Below are 19,118 nucleotides of genomic sequence, written 5' to 3'. Positions count from 1 at the left end.
TTACTTAAATGATTTTAGCAAATGGCTGCAATATAACAAAGAGTGAAAAATTTAAGGGGGTCTGAATACTTTCCGTACCCACTGTATGTACACAAGATAACAAGGGACAGGTGAGGGGTTTGGTTGGCATGGTAACTAATAAGGGTAGCTATGGTAACAAACAAGATAGTAAGGCAAATAGGGACACTGAACACAGGAAGAGGGCACATAAACAAAAATAGTAAATATTTCAAAATAAGAGTACAGAACACAAGACAGGGGAACATAGAGTGGTGTGAAAAAGTGTTGGCCCCCTTCCTGATTTCTTATTTTTTTTGCATGTTTGTCACACTTTAATGTTTCAGATCATCAAACAAATTTAAATATTAGTCAAAGATAACACAAGTAAACACAACATGCAGTTTTTAATTTAAGGTTTTTATTATTAAGGGAAAACAAAATCCAAAACTGCATGGCCCTGTGTGAAAAAGTGTTTGCCCCCTAAACCTAATAACTGGTTGGGCCACCCTTAGCAGCAACAACTGCAATCAAGCGTTTGCGATAACTTGCAATGAGTCTGTTACAGCGCTGTGGAGGAATTTTGGTCCACTCATCTATGCAGAATTGTTGTAATTCAGCCACATTGGAGGGTTTTCGAGCATGAACCGCCTTTTTAAGGTCATGCCACAGCATTTCAATAGGATTCAGGTCAGGACTTTGACTAGGCCACTCCAAAGTCTTCATTTTGTTTTTCTTCAGCCATTCAGAGGTGGACTTGCTGGTGTGTTTTGGATCATTGTCCTGCTGCAGAACCCAAGTTCGTTTCAGCTTGAGGTCACGAACAGATGGCCGGACATTCTCCTTCAGGATTTTTTGGTAAACAGCAGAATTCATGGTTCCATTTATCACAGCAAGTCTTCCAGGTCCTGAAGCAGCAAAACAGCCCCAGACCATCACACTACCACCTCCATATTTTACTGTTGGTATGATGTTCTTTTTCTGAAATGCAGTGTTACTTTTACGCCAGACGTAATGGGACACACACCTTCCAGAAAGTTCAACTTTTGTCTCGTCAGTCCACAGAGTATTTTCCCAAAAGTCTTGGGGAATCATCAAGATGTTCTCTGGCAAAACTGAGACTAGCCTTTATGGTCTTTTTGCTCAGCAGCGGTTTTCGTCTTGGAACTCTGCCATGCAGACCATTTTTGCCTAGTCTCTTTCTTATGGTGGAGTCATGAACACTGACCTTAACTGAGGCAAGTGAGGCCTGCAGTTCTTTGGATGTTGTTGTGGGGTCTTTTGTGACCTCTTGGATGAGTCGTCGCTGTGCTCTTGGGGTAATTTTGGTCGGCCGGCCACTCCTGGGAAGGTTCTCCACTGTTCCATGTTTTTGCCATTTGTGAATAATGGCTCTCACTGTGGTTCGCTGGAGTGCCAAAGCTTTAGAAATGGCTTTATAACCTTTTCCAGACTGATAGATCTCAATTACTTTCTTTCTCATTTGTTTCTGAATTTCTTTGGATCTCGGCATGATGTCTAGCTTTTGAGGATCTTTTGGTCTACTTCACTTTGTCAGGCAGGTCCTATTTAAGAGATTTCTTGATTGCGAACAGGTGTGGCAGTAATCAGGCCTGGGTGTGGCTAGAGAAATTGAACTCAGGTGAGATAAACAACAGTTTTAACAGGGGGGCAAACACTTCTTCACACAGGGCCATGTAGTTTTGGATTTTGTTTTCCCTTAATAATAAAAATCTTCATTTAAAAACGGCATGTTGTGTTTACTTGTGTTATATTTGACTAATATTTACATTTGCTTGATGATCTGAAACATTAAACTGTGACAAACATGCAAAAAAATAAGAAATCAGGAAGGGGGCCAACACTTTTTCACACCACTGTAGTTTTAGTTTACTACAATAATCCTACGAGCGTTCCTACAATGTCCTACAAATCCTACGATTTCCACTCTCTTTAGATATAATTTCTGTCTTTCTATGTGATGTCTTTACCTGCCGGTCTTGAGGCTGCCCAGGCTGAAGTGAATGCAGTTGAGGCAGTGATCGGCGTCTGCTCCGTCGCAGCCCTGATCTCCACATTCAGGATGACACGGACCTGAAATACAGATGTAGTAGATAATATTACATTCGGTCATTTAACAGATGCTTTTATTCAAAGCGACTTACGAATGAGGAACAAGAAGCAAGTCCCCAGAGAGTATTCAACAATATTCATAGTATGCAATGCCAGGTTTATTAGAACAATAAATCTCATATAGAGGATATTTTTAGAATAGGAATCTTTCATTTTATCACAAAAGACAAAAGCACATTAAAGCAGAGAAATTATTTCCACGTTTTTGCGGAAAAATAACATATCTTGTGTATGTTTATGTTTCAGTCGTTTACATGGTTGCCAGTTTAAAGATATTATTAATCTCACACTATCAACAAGCAACAAGTACCATCATATTTATACAAACCTGATTCCAAAAAAGTTGGGACACTGTACAAATTGTGAATAAAAACAGAATGCAATGATGTGGAAGTTTCAAATTTCAAAATTTTATTCAGAATACAACATAGATGACATATCAAATGTTTAAACTGAGAAAATTTATCATTTTAAGGGAAAAATAAGTTGATTTAAAATTTCATGGCATCAACACATCTCAAAAAAGTTGGGACAAGGCCATGTTTACCACTGTGTGGCATCCCCTCTTTTTATAACAGTCTGCAAACGTCTGGGGACTGAGGAGACAAGTTGCTCAAGTTTAGGAATAGGAATGTTGTCCCATTCTTGTCTAATACAGGCTTCTAGTTGCTCAACTGTCTTAGGTCTTCTTTGTCGCATCTTCCTCTTTATGATGCGCCAAATGTTTTCTATGGGTGAAAGATCTGGACTGCAGGCTGGCCATTTCAGTACCCGGATCCTTCTTCTACGCAGCCATGATGTTGTAATTGATGCAGTATGTGGTCTGGCATTGTCATGTTGGAAAATGCAAGGTCTTCCCTGAAAGAGACGACGTCTGGATGGGAGCATATGTTGTTCTAGAACTTGGATATACCTTTCAGCATTGATGGTGCCTTTCCAGATGTGTAAGCTGCCCATGCCACACGCACTCATGCAACTCCATACCATCAGAGATGCAGGCTTCTGAACTGAGCGCTGATAACAACTTGGGTTGTCCTTGTCCTCTTTAGTCCGGATGACATGGCGTCCCAGTTTTCCAAAAAGAACTTCAAATTTTGATTCGTTTGACCACAGAACAGTTTTCCACTTTGCCACAGTCCATTTTAAATGAGCCTTGGCCCAGAGAAAACGCCTGCGCTTCTGGATCATGTTTAGATATGGCTTCTTTTTTGACCTATAGAGTTTTAGCTGGCAACGGCGAATGGCACGGTGGATTGTGTTCACCGACAATGTTTTCTTGAAGTATTCCTGAGCCCATGTTGTGATTTTCATTACAGTAGCATTCCTGTATGTGATGCAGTGCCGTCTAAGGGCCCGAAGATCACGGGCATCCAGTATGGTTTTCCGGCCTTGACCCTTATGCACAGAGATTGTTCCAGATTCTCTGAATCTTTGGATGGTATTATGCACTGTAGATGATGATAACTTTAAACTCTTTGCAATTTTTCTCTGAGTAACTCCTTTCTGATATTGCTCCACTATTTTTTGCGCAGCATTGGGGGAATTGGTGATCTTCTGCCCATCTTGACTTCTGAGAGACACTGCCACTCTGAGAGGCTCTTTTTATACCCAATCAAGTTGCCAATTGACCTAATAAGTTGCAAATTGGTCCTCCAGCTGTTTCTTATATGTACATTTAACTTTTCCGGCCTCTTATTGCTACCTGTCCCAACTTTTTTGGAATGTGTAGCTCTCATGAAATCCAAAACGAGCCAATATTTGGCATGGCATTTCAAAATGTCTCACTTTCAACATTTGATATGTTATCTATATTCTATTGTGAATAAAATATAAGTTTATGAGATTTGTAAATTATTCCATTCCTTTTTTACTCACAATTTGTACAGTGTCCCAACTTTTTTGGAATTGGGTTTGTATATGATGCATAATAATATCATCATACTATTTATTAAATATAAGTAATGTTTTTGAATATTTTTTGAAGCAATCAATTTTGCTCCAGTATTAATGCAGTAGCAAATATGTTTTTTAAAGCTATTATTTTTTATTTTTTATAGTTATATATTTAAAAATGTCTAAAGCTTATATTTTGTTTATTATTATTTTTAACATGAATTTTCTTTTTAGAACAATAATAAACAAAATGTTCAGGATACATCACCTGCCCCTTGTGCATGTTTTTCCTTATTTAACTGCATTTTAAAAGAGTTTAAAATGAATTTTTATATATACACTACCATTCGAAAGTTTGGGGTTTTGATTTTGTTTTTAATAAAATAAGCATTTGTATTTTTAGATGGATGCATTAAATTGATCAAAAGTAACAGTAAAGATAATTGCATAGTTACAAAAGATTTCTATTTCATATATATTCAAATAGTAAACAGTTGTACAATTGTAGTAATATTTCACAGTTTTTACTGCATTTTTGATCAAATAAATGCAGGCTTAGTGAGCATAAGATTAAAAAACAAACAATTCTGAACTTGTCTAGGCATTACTGCTAGTACCGTTATATTCCTCCTCTTCCTCCTCTTCATGCTCAGGGGCTCCTGGCACAGAATCTGGGTTTTTCAGCTCCCTGCCTGCTGTGGGAATCTCCAGCATCCTGGAGCGCGAGTGCTGGGAACCCTGGGATTGGTAGGGGTGCTCAGCCGTGCCGTGAAGGATTAGTGTCCACTCCTTCAGCTTACCTGACAGAGAAGAGAGAGCAGGAGAGCAAGCCATGAGGAGGGACAAAGAAAGTTCTGTTATGCATTGCAATGAATCACATCGATCCCGACGAGACAAAGGACAGGACAACTTTAATGTGCAGCGGGGCTCAAAGAAGGTTCGCATTAAACAAAAATGTAATTCATTCAAGAAAGCAACACACCTGATGGAAGTACATGAACACAAATAATTCTGAATATCCATCTAGGTCTGCTTATGAGAATTCACTTTAATTAGGATGCGGACTTAGAAATCAGCTGCCTGCGTAGAAAGCAAGCTATATTACTAGGCTTTAAGAACACAGCCAATGTAATAGGTGAAATGTTTTATTGGTTCCTTTTATGCCAAACATAATGCTAAAAGTAAAGCTACAATTACAACGTGTAGTCCTGAGAGCCAATGCGATTTCCAAAATAAAATTAATTAATTAAATTAAAAATACTTGAAAATTCTAAAAATGAAACAAAACAAAATAGAATTCTATTAAAAACAATAGAAATGTCGGCGCCGAACCCATCCCCCTCTTTCTTTCCCACTTCGTTTCCTGTCATATCTGATCTGTCCTATCACAATAAAGGCAAAAATGCCACAAATAAATCTTAAAAAAAAACAAAAACAAATACAAAATAAAATCAAATGAAATATATAAAAAATTAGATATAAAATTTAAATATTTTTGAATAAAAAATAGTAAATATTAAAATAAAATAAAAATATATAAAAATACTATATAGATAAAAAAGAGCAAAACAAATAAAAATAATACAATATAAAAAAATGATATATTATAAAATAAAATAGAATTCATTTTAATTTATTCATTCAAGATAATTATAAAAAAAATTAATAGAAAATAATAATGAAATAAATAAATAATCAAATAAAAATATAAAAAAGAATAATAATAATCAAATAAAAAGTACTTTTTTTTAACAAGTTGGGAAGGGTGAAAGTATTTCACATGCGGCACAATCGTACGAACAACATAAAACAGTGGGAAAACAAACCGAAGGGACAGTCAAATTCAGCTTCATATTTGAGCAAAAAAGCAGGTGTGTAAACAATACTAGAATTAGGCTCCAAATTTGGGAATAGAGTTAGATGTTTTAGGATTATACTGTGTTTAGACTAGACATGACTGGCATCACAGCACACTGACTTAATGTTGTCTGAACCTCATCCCTCCGTTCCTTACCCAACACCTCAGGGTTACGCAGCTGAGATGGCGAGTCTGAAATCTCCAGTGTCCACATTCCCTCCGCTCTCTCCCCCCAGCAATGAACCGTCATGAACTCCCAGTTCCTGAAGCCCTCATTGGAGTTATCAAACAATCTGGAAGACAGAAGAAACAGAGGTCAACGCTTCAGAGAGTATAATGAAAATAAGGAGATAAGACAACACAAAGTCATCTGATACACTGCATCACTAGTAACTGCTCATTATTCACAGTGAAGATCCCTCAAAAAGATCTGAACCTCCTCAATAATGGATGAAATAAGATAAAATGCAAACAAAAGAGTGAAACTTTATATTCAAATAAGAAAAAAAAGAGAAAAACGCAAATAAACAACAGAACCATATATACATAATTCATATTTACATATTTGTGACCCTGGAGCACAAAACCAGTCTTAAGTCGCTGGGGTATATTTGTAGCAACAGTCAAAAATACATTGTATGGGTCAGAATTATCGATTTTTCTTTTATGCCAAAAATCATTAGGATATTAAGTAAAGATCATGTTTCATGAAGATATTTTGTAAATTTCCTACTGTTCAGTTTTGATTAGTAATATGCATTGCTAAGAACTTCATTTGGACAACTTTAAAGGTGGTTTTCTCAATATTTTGATTTTTTTAGATTCCAGATTTTCAAATAGTTGTATCTTAGCCAAATATTGCCCTATCCTAACAAACCATACATCAATTGAAAGCTTATTTATTCAGCTTTCAGATGATGTATAAATCTCAATTTCGAAAAATTTACACTTATGACTGGTTTTGTGGTCCAGGGTCACATATTTGATTTGTAGAGCATTAACAATACAGATTTTCCTAAAAAAAAAAAAACACTTTTAAAACATTTTTACAGGCAGTTCTCACTTAAACCTTCACAACCAACTGCACCAAATTATTGTGTATAAAACAACAAAAGAGCAATAACAAAATAAATGCAAAACGGTTTCCATCTGCGATTATTTCTGTAACCTTAATTCCAGTAACCATCATTGCATCACCTACAACAGTAACTGAAAAATGACTAAAAGCTTTTTTTAGGTTAACGTCGTTGGTGTACGGGACACAGCCCCTTCGTGAAAAACTCGTAACTTTCTTTGCGTGCACATTTGGGCGGCATTATGCAAATATTTCCACATAGTGAGGTAGATATGTGGGGGCGTGTTAGAACGAGCCGTTTTAGGGGGGCGTGGCAGAGTCTTAACTTTGATAAAGAATATCTCTTTGGTTTTGAGACTTTAGTCTTTGCAACTTCAGGGATCTTATCTATGCACAATCAGCTTGTAACACTCCAAAGAGAAAGGAAATCATGAAATCACATCATATGACCCCTTTAATGTTCTAAAACAACAACCATGGAAAATCTATTTTCTCTCACATTTCACTTGTCATAAACACTGTACTTCTAACACAATGGCCCCGTAATCATAGTGGATATTTTAACACTTAACTTGGCTTTTGCATTAAGACATTGATATTAAAAGATCAAACTGAATATGAAGTTTTACGTTAAGCGTTTACCTCCCACTGTAAAAAGTGGTAACGTGCAATTGTTATGTTAAAAAAATATTTCTACCTGTTCTTACCCTCCCTTTAATTTAGTTTTGCCTCCACGTTCACAGACAAAATATTTATTCCCACAGAGATTTCAGTCTGATTAAAAAGCAATATCAAAATCAATACATTATTTTGCACATAAGCATACATAAGCATTCGGTTCCGGTCATTTGTGATTCTTACTGCTACTTTTGAGCAGCATGAACTCACTCTAAGCATCAGGCATCAACAAAAGTGCAGCTCTCCCACTCTGCGCCCTCAGACCACTAGCGCTCGCTTTGAACTGAACACATACTGATAAAAACACTCCCCCCTCGATCACACTACTAATGAGAGCTTAGCAGAGCCGCCGTTTCTGAACTTGGCCCTCTCACGGCCCGTGTTAATAGGCTTGGATGGCATTTTGCGCATTACGTCTGCGCGCTTTCTTCTCCAGCCACCAAACGAGGCGTCTGCGCTGAACGGAGACGGTAAATCTGAACGGCGTTTGGCTCTGGCAGCGTGCATGTTGAATAAATGAGCTGAAGGGAGGTCCCGACCACAGCATCCCTCTCCATAATTCAAGGCAAATGTCTTTCCTGGCAATCTGCAGGCGTCATATGGATGACTCTCCAACGACTCTCAGCGCTGAAAGGCCGGGGTGAGAGAGCAGCGCGGGGCGACTGGTGGCTGATAATAAATACTCTCCGAATGCGGGAAGCCCCATTAGGCTGTCATGTCTGTTATCAGAAAAGCAGACGCGCTGTGGGAGATGTTTGTGCAGGGGCGCATTTTGACAGCTCTTCCGTCTCCATGCAGTAAATAAGACGTGGAACGTCAAAACAATAAGCTTTCTGTGGAGAAGTGAGAATGGAGGGACGTTCACGTAGACAAACGAGAGTGACGAACATTGTTACCGACAGAAAAGATGGCTGTGGCATTTTGGTTTTCCCAAACATTTTTGGCATTTAATGTTTGAAGAGACACATTTCCTTCAATAAAAGTTGTGACATCCTCCAAACTATGAACAAAACAATGCACGATTTTTATAACTCAATCGATTAATTAATTAAATCAAATACTGTGTATTCAAAGTATTCAGAACTATATTTCTTCAGATTTTATGTTGCAGCCTTATGCTAAAATACTTTATTTGATTTATTTGATTTTAGTGACATTTTCGCCATTTAAATGTCTGAAAAGCCACATTTCCCCCACCCCAATAAAATATGTGTAATATCCTAATAAACCAAGAAAAAAACTTTCATTTTTTTTATTTTACAGCCTTATGCAAAAAGGCATTAAATATTTGATTTTAGTGGCATTTTCGGCATTTCATGTCTGTAATGCCACATTTCCCAAAGAAGAGTTGTGTGACTACCAAAACCAAGAACAAAAATATGCAAGATTTAAATAAATAAATAACAAAATATCAATAAATATAAATAAATAAATTCACATAGTACTGAGACCTTATGCACTTTATTCACATTTTAGGATGTAACATTATGCTAAAATACTTAAAATGAATTTTTATATTTTATATATATTATATATTTATACAATTTATTATATATATTATATATTTGACTTTTTGCCATAAATGTCTGAGGAACCATACTTCCCCCAAAAGTTGGGGGAAATGCAAGATTTCTAAAATGATAATTTTGAGAGAAAAAAAATTTCCATTCAGAAAGTATTTAGACCATTATTCATTTCTTCATATTTTGTTATGCTGTAGTCTTATAAAATAATGTAAAGCCATACATACTGCATATATTTGGCATTTTTATAAAACTACATAAGATTTAGTAGTAATAAATAAATAAAATTCCTTTATTTAAAGATCCCTTTATTTTTGTCACATATTTTTAGGTTGTAGCCTCATACTACTATACTATAAATTATTTTAAATCTATTTAATTATATTGACACTATTGTTTACTTAAGTACGATACTCAGTTCTGGTAGTCTTACTCTGTAAGATCTGGGTGCTGAAGCAGAGGCAGCTGAGAGTGAGTGAGGTTTTATTCATGAGGGTTATGAGAATGATGCTCAGGATCTCTCAGCACTCATAACCATGCGGGAAAAAACGCTGAGAGAATACTAAACCACGCTGAAGCCGAGAGGAGAGAGATTTTGGAAAGAGCAGAGCGTCAAGACCAACAGAGAGGATATCAAACCGCTGCGTGATTGACAGCAAGAAGCTTCCAGTGTGACAGAAACCAGAGCAGCCAGATCAGACCCCGTCAGCTCCTGCGGACCCCTACAGAATACACTACGGTAAGAGCAGCACATTACCACGCTAGTGTGCATGTGTTTGTATGAGGAAAATACGAGTTATGGATACTGAAAATTATGAGAGGTTATGAGAGAAAGAGACACAAAACACAAACTTTTAATTTGTTTTGTAGCTCAGAAATGTTGAAGAATCTTCACACAGCTCTTTTCCATTCAACAACAGCTCAAGGTGACCACATCTGTCAAGCTCCAAAAAAAAGGGGGGTGAAAGCACCATAAAAGTCATTTAAACAGCCTGAGCATGATATTGAAGGACAATAGATAGATAGATAGATAGATAGATAGATAGATAGATAGATAGATAGATAGATAGATAGATAGATAGATAGATAGATAGAAAATAAATCCTATGTGTGCCATTATACTGGATCTGTGCATTGTCTCTTAAAGTGACAGCAGCCTAATTTACCAGCTGCCGTTGGTGTTACTAATGTAAATCAACAGAAAAAAGGACAGAGAAATTATCAATGATTAATCAACATTTATTTTTTATTTATTTAATTTATTTATTTATTTTGGTGAAGACTTTGCAGGGTTATTTTACATTTCATTATTCAATTTCTGTACCTGAACATTGTTTTATTTGTATCTTTGTTTTATTGTGTTTATAATGTGTTTATAATGTATTTGTACATTGCTTGGTTTATTTATTTTTGAACTTTACATTTGTTAGGCTAGTAGTTCTTGCTGTATCAAAATTGGAATCAAGAACTGTAAAATTTAACTGGACGCTAAAATTTTGGTTTTATATAAGCTTATTTATTAGAACACAAAATAACATCTATCTGTCTATCTATCTATCTCTATCTCTATCTATCTATCTATCTATCTATCTATCTATCTATCTCTATCTATCTATCTATCTATCCATGATCTATCTATCTATCTATCTATCTTGTTCTATTCCACTCTAATTACTCAATTTAATGTACATTATATTGTATTGTTTTTATATTGATATATAATATTATATTACATTTAAATAAAAACATTTAAATAATAATAACAAATAATTTCATATAAATAAATATATATATATATATATATATATTTTTTTTTTTACACAGTTGCTGTCACTGTAAGCTGCATACAGTATTTTTAATTTTTCCTTTAATGCATTTTGTTTGAAGAACAGGTTTAAGAAAATTGAGATTAACTTTATAGAAAACGGATACAAGTTTAAAGAAACATGCTGGTGGTCTGGTGGTTTGCGCACTTTCTCTATTGTAATGAGCTGCAGCGCTCATGCGGATGATGCAAGACCAAACTCTTTCATCATTTCCACTATCCAGCCAATAAAAAGCAGAAAGCACTAAAACTGTACAGCTCTTATGGAGAGTTGTTATGAGTTGAGCTCTGTCAGATGTGCTGGTGTGTTCTGCATCACCTCTGAGCCAGCAGCTGCGATCGCGTCCCTGAGGGGGATACAAGGCTGATCTCCAGGTCTCCTCTGCGCGGGTGGACGATGAGGATGCGCACCACCACATGCTCCAGAAAGACCACCTGCTGATCCGGCTGATCGCTGCAGCAGCTGCTCGAGATGCTGGCGTTCAGCTTCTGATCTGCTCGAATGTACCTGCAGGAGGATCCAAGGGGGTCAGTGGAGAACAGGTGTGAATGTGAAACACAGATCTGCGTTCATCGAACCAACATTAGGCTGTCATGAGCGATCATATGAAACACAGGTTTAAAAAACTGTTATGTGACAGTATATACTCAAAAGGTTCTTCAAGCGATGCCATAGAAGAACCATTTTTGGTTCCACAAAGAACCATCTCTTTCTTACTGTTTTATAATCTGAAGGAACTTCTTTCGCCACAAAGAGCCTTTTGTGATCAGAAAGGTTCTTCAGATGTTAAAGGTTCATTCTGGAACCATTTAGACAAAAAGGTTATTATATGGCATCGTGAAGCACCTTTATTTTTAAGAGTGTAGTTAATAAATAGTTACTGATTTTAAAAACATCGCAAAAAGCTTTCAGAAACTTGATGTCTTTTACATGAATGACAGATGGTAAAGTATTTTAAAAGGGAATCATGAAATAAAGTAAGTGAAGGGTCATATATACTGTCAAAAAGGTCAAATAACACCATAAACCAGGGTTATTATAGCTAAAATAAATAAACAAACAAAAATAAATGCCACTACACTTGAAATAAACTTGAAAAAGGAACTAAAGGAAACTTTAAATAAAAAAAACTTAAATACAAAACATCAGGGTTTTTATAGTTATAAATAAATAAATATATAAAACAAACTAAAAATTTAAATGAAATCAAAAATCTAAAAATGAAAACAAATTAAAAATATTATTTGTGACCCTGGAGCACAAAACCAGTCTTAAGTCGCTGGGGTATATTTGTAGCAATAGCCAAAAATAAATTGTATGGTTCAAAATTATCCATTTTTCTTTTATGCCAAAAATCATTAGGATATTAATTAAAGCTCATGTTCGATGAAGATATTTTGTAAATTTCCTACCGTAAATATATCAAAACTTAATTTTTGATTAGTAATATGCATTGCTAAGACCTTCATTTGGACAACTTTAAAGGTGATTTTTTTTGCACCCTCAGATTCCAGATTTTCAAATAGTTGTATCTCGATCAAATATTGCCCTATCCTAACAAACCATACATCAATGAAAGCTTATTTATTCAGATGTCAGATGATGTATAAATCTCAATTTCAAAAAATTGACCCTTATGACTGGTTTTGTTTTCCAGGGTCACATATAAACTATAATCTATAATCTCAATTATACTTTATTGATTGATTGATTGATTGTTATTTTATAAAATAACATAAACATAAAACTAACTCACGTGCTCTAAATATTCTGAAGTCAAATTATAGTTTTGTGTGAGAAACAAGCTGAAATATATGTTCATTAAACTCTATATGACCTCCATTATAGCTACTTGATACTTTTATGCTGTATTTTTGCATTTTTGCATTCTCTGCATGACACGTGTGACGTAAATGACGGCTCCTTTCTGTAACCGCTTGCCTAAAAGGAAAATCTCCCAGTTTATATCTGGAGTAAAGGGACTTGCACTATGAAACAACAGAGACAAAATGCCTCTTAACAAGATAAATGGCTGAACTTAAGGCGAGCAGTGTGTTCTGAGGACAAGTGGTCTTCTGGGAAAGTCCTGCCTCCTTTGAGTCACTGTCAAAGACCACATGACTTTATTTACATCACTTACTGTAGCGAACAATATCACTGCTACAGTGAAGGCATGTCAGAGCGATCATATCTGCAAGATGAGCAGACATAATCAACTCCACAATATCGTAATTAAATACATTTTAATCTGCTAAACCCAACTTCGCAAGTTGGAGATGTTAATTAAAGATTAATAATGAAGGCTAAATGCTTTTTTATTGTATATTGTTCATAAATAATAGCAATAAAACTAGATAAACGACACAAAATGATTGGTTTGGCGTAAAATGGTTTACAAAATGACAGGTTTGCATGACTAAATTACATTTCCTATCATCCGTAAATAAATAAATAAATAATATACTTGGATAGGAAAATGTATTTGGAGAGTTATAATATATAAATTCAGTTGATATATTACATATAAATTATTTATCATTTTAATTTACATATTACAATATATACATTTTTTTTTATATTTTATATTTATAAGTATATTTATATGTTTTTTTATAAATTTAACAAAATAAATAAATAAATAAATACTCTCTCTCTCTCACACACACACATATAGTATATTATTATATACAGTAGGCCTAAATATTATATAATTTTTATATTCAACAGTTGTAAGTATATCTATATTTATACACACACACACACACACACACACACACACACACATGCAAAATTATATACAATACATATTACATAATTTTTATATTTAATAGTTGTAAGCATATAATATATGTATTTTAAAAATATTTAATGAAAAACAATATAATATATAAATATTTACATAGATTTTAATACATTTTGTGTACTTTTCATTAAGAATAGCAACCAAATTGGAAAAACAGCACTCCTGGTTTATGAAGTGACAGGTTTGTATGACTAAACTACATTTCCCATAATCCTTTGTGCAGCTAGAGCATCAATCACACCCCTAACAGGGATCCTTAAGCTAAAAAAAAAGCAATAAAGAAGTATTAAATTGCCTGACCTGTTCATTTTATTCCAACCCAAATCATCGTAAGCATCAGAGTGTCTGTATTACACATAACCTTGGCCTTAATAGTGTGAAAAATAATAAACCAAGCACACACATTGTCATATTTACTCTTCCACAATGGCGTTTCGTGGCTCATTAAGCTGCGGGATCATCTATTCGGTCAATCCAGAAGCTTGTTTTGGATATTAAAGACTTTTTTCCTTGGGAGCGACACCGTTTCAATGGCTTTATAATGGCATCTGTGGCATTTTATGGCTGTGCTGATAAACAACAGTGCACAGATGGCAACAAAATTAGTCACTTGAGGTCTGAGCCATTATTTAGCACACGCTCAGAAGCAGCATGGCCCAGAAATACACTCGCTGGAGATTGTGCTACAGCCTCCTTTCAATCTTGTGACTGAAATTCAAAGGAAAACACGCTTAAAACAGAAGGCTGCACTTCTTCAATTTAACATGACAGCTTGCGGTCAAACTTTCAGCTGAAACCTGGGGAGAAACAGCATCCATAGACCACACATTTCCCTGGGTTTAAATGCAAAATAAAAGTAAAAATCAAATAAACTGGCTAATATTTATTTAATAATTTACAAAAATATTTAATAAAATTCTATTAATATTAAATTATTATAAAAAATAATTTAATATATAATTATTATATATTACAAATACTGATAAAGTAATAATTAATAAATTAGTTTTAAACAAATTTTTGCATTTTTTAAATATGTAATTATTATATATTAAAATAGCAAATTAACATTAATTAATTAAATTACAAATTAAAATTAAATTATATTAAATAACAAAACTACTAAAATATTTGTAACAAATCTTTGCATATTTCCTTTTTTTTTTTAAGTTTTCTCACATTTTGCACCTGCATTTTGTAATATATCTTGACATTTTAAGGTTTAAATGAAATCAAGTCACAGTGGACAGTGTTGTAATTGTTAACTAAAACTAAAACTACTCAAAACTTTCATTTAAATAAAGCTGGAATACATTTAAATATAAATATACATATTCAATAAAAACTTACATTTGAAAAATGTAAACGAAAATTAGAAGTGTTGCCTTGGCAACTAACAGAAATAAAATGACCTTAAGTACTAACGCCTACATAGAAATAATAAAAATAACAAATAAAAATAATATGTAAGAATAAAAATTATCCAAATGTATCAACAAATATGAATAAATAAAGATAAAATATGAAATCAACATAAAAAGTAAAATATAAACAAACTTACAAAATGACAAAAGCACTTTACAAAAACTAATCTGATATTTTAAACTCCTAAAATTATAATTAAATTGAAAACTGACAGTACAAAATTAAAAGCCAAATATATATGTAAATAAAAATATTAAATATTAATAAATACTATATGAAATAATAAACAACACTGGATATTTACAACATAAAACATACTTTACATACACATATATGTTTGTGTGTATGTATACACACACACACACACACACACACGTTTTATTTATTTAATTTTTTTGCCAAATAAGACTAGTTACAAGCTTCAGTCTTTATAGCCACTATCATCATCACACTTCATACGGTAATACTTGACACCATGATTCCTGTATATAAAGCACTGATCGGTTCGACAGAACAACTCAAAGTAGTGCAAATAATGCATCATCATCAAGCACAGGACAACGGTTTATGCATTCAGCCATTACATTTTTCACTTCATAGAGCCAAAGGAATGAGACTGTAAATCGATAGATGGCAGCCAAGCTAATGACACTGGAAGCGCAGGCTAACTCCCTCTCAATAGCCATCCGTGCGCGAGACGCTATAAATAAAACCCAATCTATGATTGATATCAGTGGTCAAGCGTATAGCCAGCACTACACACACACACACACACACACACAGACCGGAGGTGTTTTAATGGTTTAAAGAGAGCCAGCGCAGCAGGAGACTGGATTCTCATCAGCAAACAAAGCCATGAATCTGAATGCAGAAATCACTTCACCTCATCATTCCCTTCCATGACACTTACTATTCAATGCTATCAGGCTGTTTGAACATTTTTCTGATGAAAATCAAAGGACAGCAAGGAGCAACATCAGGAAAATGATACACAGTTTCAACATTTTATTGCAATTCACATTTTAAAGGTACTAACTGCAATAAAACTGCAATGAATTTAATTAATTGAATAGCTGGATTTGGGAAAGTGCTTGTAGGACAGGAGAATGTTTTACTTTACACCCAAACTAAAATTTTATTTTACTGTTAGCATGTATATAAAAATTAATAGAGATATTTTTTTTGCATTTACCCAAAATTTATTTTAACATCGGAAATGTGTTTTCTCGCACCTTAAAGTTTATTTTGAAATATATTTAGAAATTTCAAATTTTTAAAATAATACAAATAATATTTCATTAAGTGCGTTCTGTACAGTGTTGTAACTAAAACTACAACTACTAAAAATTGTTCGTTAATTGAAATAAAGCTGGAAAACAAACAAACAAAAATTGTTTTTGCAAACAAATGTTGCCTTGTCGTCTAAATGAAATAAAAAAGTAAAAATTAAGTAATAAAATGAATAAGCCAAGAACTGAAATAAATATAAAGCTAAATAGAAATACAAAAAATGGGAAAAAAGACAAATCATAGAACAAAATCATTAAAACAAACTAAAATCAAAATGAAAATATAAAAATGAAAACTAATTCACAATACTATAATACTGCATCAACATTACTAAAATAATAATGACTGTTTGTATCATATACGATACAGTTTTCAACATTTTATTGCAGCAAGTCACATTTTAAGATCACTAACCTCAATAAAACGATGGAAATTGTGCATTTGATTAATTTAATAACCAGATATAGGACAGATGTGGGGAAGCTAAAAATATGTGTTAGACAGAACAATATTTTACTTTTCGGCAAAACTAAATTAAACTTTTCAACATATCACAACATCACAACTGCTGCTTTAAGGGCAACGCTCTCAGAGGAACGGCTGCAAAAAAAAGGACTTCTCATTTACTCTCCATTGCTTTATCAAGTTCATCGATCAAACCCCAAAGCAAAGAGCAAACAGCAAAAACAGCTATTGCTGGAAAGCAAGTTTGCATGAACTTACTAAAACAACATTCTTCTGTTGTATCCGGTGACCAGATGTCATGAATTTACAAGCCACATCTCATGTCCTGATGAAGTTACATACAGTCAGAACAGCATTTGTCTTCATTATTAGCCTTAGTTTAAATTTAGTTGCTAAAAGCAAACATTTAAAAGTTGCTTTGCTGTGATTTGTGCTGTTTATCCTAAAACACAGTATATTTTGCAGTTTCGCGTGGCTTTGCAGTTTCAGTTAATAAGTAGTAAGACGTGGCCAGTTGCATTCAATTACGTGGAATCGGGAGTATATATATTTGCTCAGTACACCGCGGCAGCCCTCCTCCTGTGCAGTGTTAATTTCATTTTCATTTTCAGTGTGAAAAATTAGTTTTCACCGACGACAACGAGACGATAATGAACTAAAATTATTTTTGAATGACAAGAACTATGACGTAAATCTATTGACATTTTCGTCAATTAATAAAAACGAGACGAAAATGTTAGGGAGGGACGATTTGGGAAGAGATTCATTCAGAAGGAATCTGCTGCGTGGTTCCAATCTCCGTGGTTCAGAGGTTAGATGCGTAACTTACATATGAACTGGCGGGACATGAGCTAACATACACCTGCTGCACGTCGCATAAAATGTTAAAAAAGGTCAATATGTGGGAGTAAGAGAAGAGCAGACATATGGATAAATCTGATGACGCAAGAGAGAACTCAATTCAGTCCGGTTTTCTCAGCGCAGAAACTGAAGCATACACACGGAAAGCACATCTCACAGCACGCGAGTACACTTTCGCGTCGCATGAATGGAGAATTACACACAAAATTATGTCGAATTGTCTGTTTTGACGAGTATTCACGTAAACTGATCCTTTCCAATCATCCTTCTACCTGTCTGCTTGATCCTATCCCCACTCACCTTCTTCAGGCCATTTCTTCTTCAGTTATACCCGCGCACACTCACATTATCAACACCTCTCTTCACTCTGGTACATTTCCCACAGCATTCAAGCAGGCTCGGGTAACCCCACTGCTTAAGAAACCCTCTCTAAATCCAGCACTTTTAGAAAACTACAGACGGTATCCCTTCTTCCATTCATTGCAAAGACACTTGAGCGAATTGTGTTCAACCAACTCTCTATGTTTCTTGCACAGAACAACCTCATGGACAGCAACCAATCTGGCTTCAAAAGCGGCCACTCAACTGAGACTGCACTGCTCTCGGTTACTGAGGCCCTGAGACTGGCAAGAGCAACTTCCAAATCCTCAGTACTCATCTTGCTGAATCTGTCTGCTGCTTTTGACACAGTTAACCACCAGATCCTCTTGACCACCCTCATGAAGATGGGCGTCTCAGGAACCGCACTCCAGTGGTTCAAGTCTTACCTCTCTGGTAGGTCCTTCAGGGTGTCTTGGAGGGGTGAGGTTTCTAAGTCACAACTTCTTGCTACCGGGGTTCCTCAAGGCTCAGTGCTTGGACCATTTCTCTTCTCCATCTACATGTCATCTTTAGGATCTGTCATTCAGAAGCATGGTTTTTCCTATCATTGCTATGCTGATGACACTCAACACAACTTCTCATTCCAACCAAAAGATCCGACAGTAGCTGTTCGCATTGCAGCCTGTCTGACAGACATTTCTGGCTGGATAAAGGATCATCACCTTCAACTCAATCTTGCTAAGACAGAACTGCTCGTGGTCTCAGCCAACCCAGCACTTCATCACAACCTCTCTATACAGCTAGGTTTGTCAACCATAATTCCTTCCAGGACAGCCAGGAACCTTGGAGTTGTGATGGATGATCAGTTAAGCTTTACTGACCATATCGCTACAACGGCCCGGTCCTGCAGGTTTGTCTTATACAGCATTAGGAAGATTAGACCCTTCTTAACAGAGCAGACCGCACAACT

At 35.0% G+C, this 19,118-nt stretch overlaps 1 protein-coding gene across 1 annotated transcript in view; it reads right to left on the bottom strand.

Annotated features, from left to right (window-relative positions):
- The window catches only part of LOC107563219 (proprotein convertase subtilisin/kexin type 6), a 104,000-nt gene that overhangs the window by 26,447 nt on the left and 58,435 nt on the right, over window positions 1-19,118 (bottom strand). Inside the window, exons 11-14 of the mRNA XM_016248034.1 lie at window positions 11,302-11,490; window positions 6,038-6,174; window positions 4,641-4,823; window positions 1,989-2,091 (exon numbers count right to left, since the gene is read on the bottom strand). Of these exons, the coding sequence (XP_016103520.1) occupies window positions 1,989-2,091; window positions 4,641-4,823; window positions 6,038-6,174; window positions 11,302-11,490 (612 nt within the window). The remainder of the gene's footprint in view (window positions 1-1,988; window positions 2,092-4,640; window positions 4,824-6,037; window positions 6,175-11,301; window positions 11,491-19,118) is intronic.

Source organism: Sinocyclocheilus grahami, unplaced genomic scaffold, assembly GCF_001515645.1.
Source record: "Sinocyclocheilus grahami isolate Dianchi unplaced genomic scaffold, SAMN03320097.WGS_v1.1 scaffold24.1, whole genome shotgun sequence".
Taxonomy (NCBI): Eukaryota; Metazoa; Chordata; class Actinopteri; order Cypriniformes; family Cyprinidae; genus Sinocyclocheilus; species Sinocyclocheilus grahami.
This window is presented reverse-complemented; position numbering and strand designations above follow the sequence as displayed.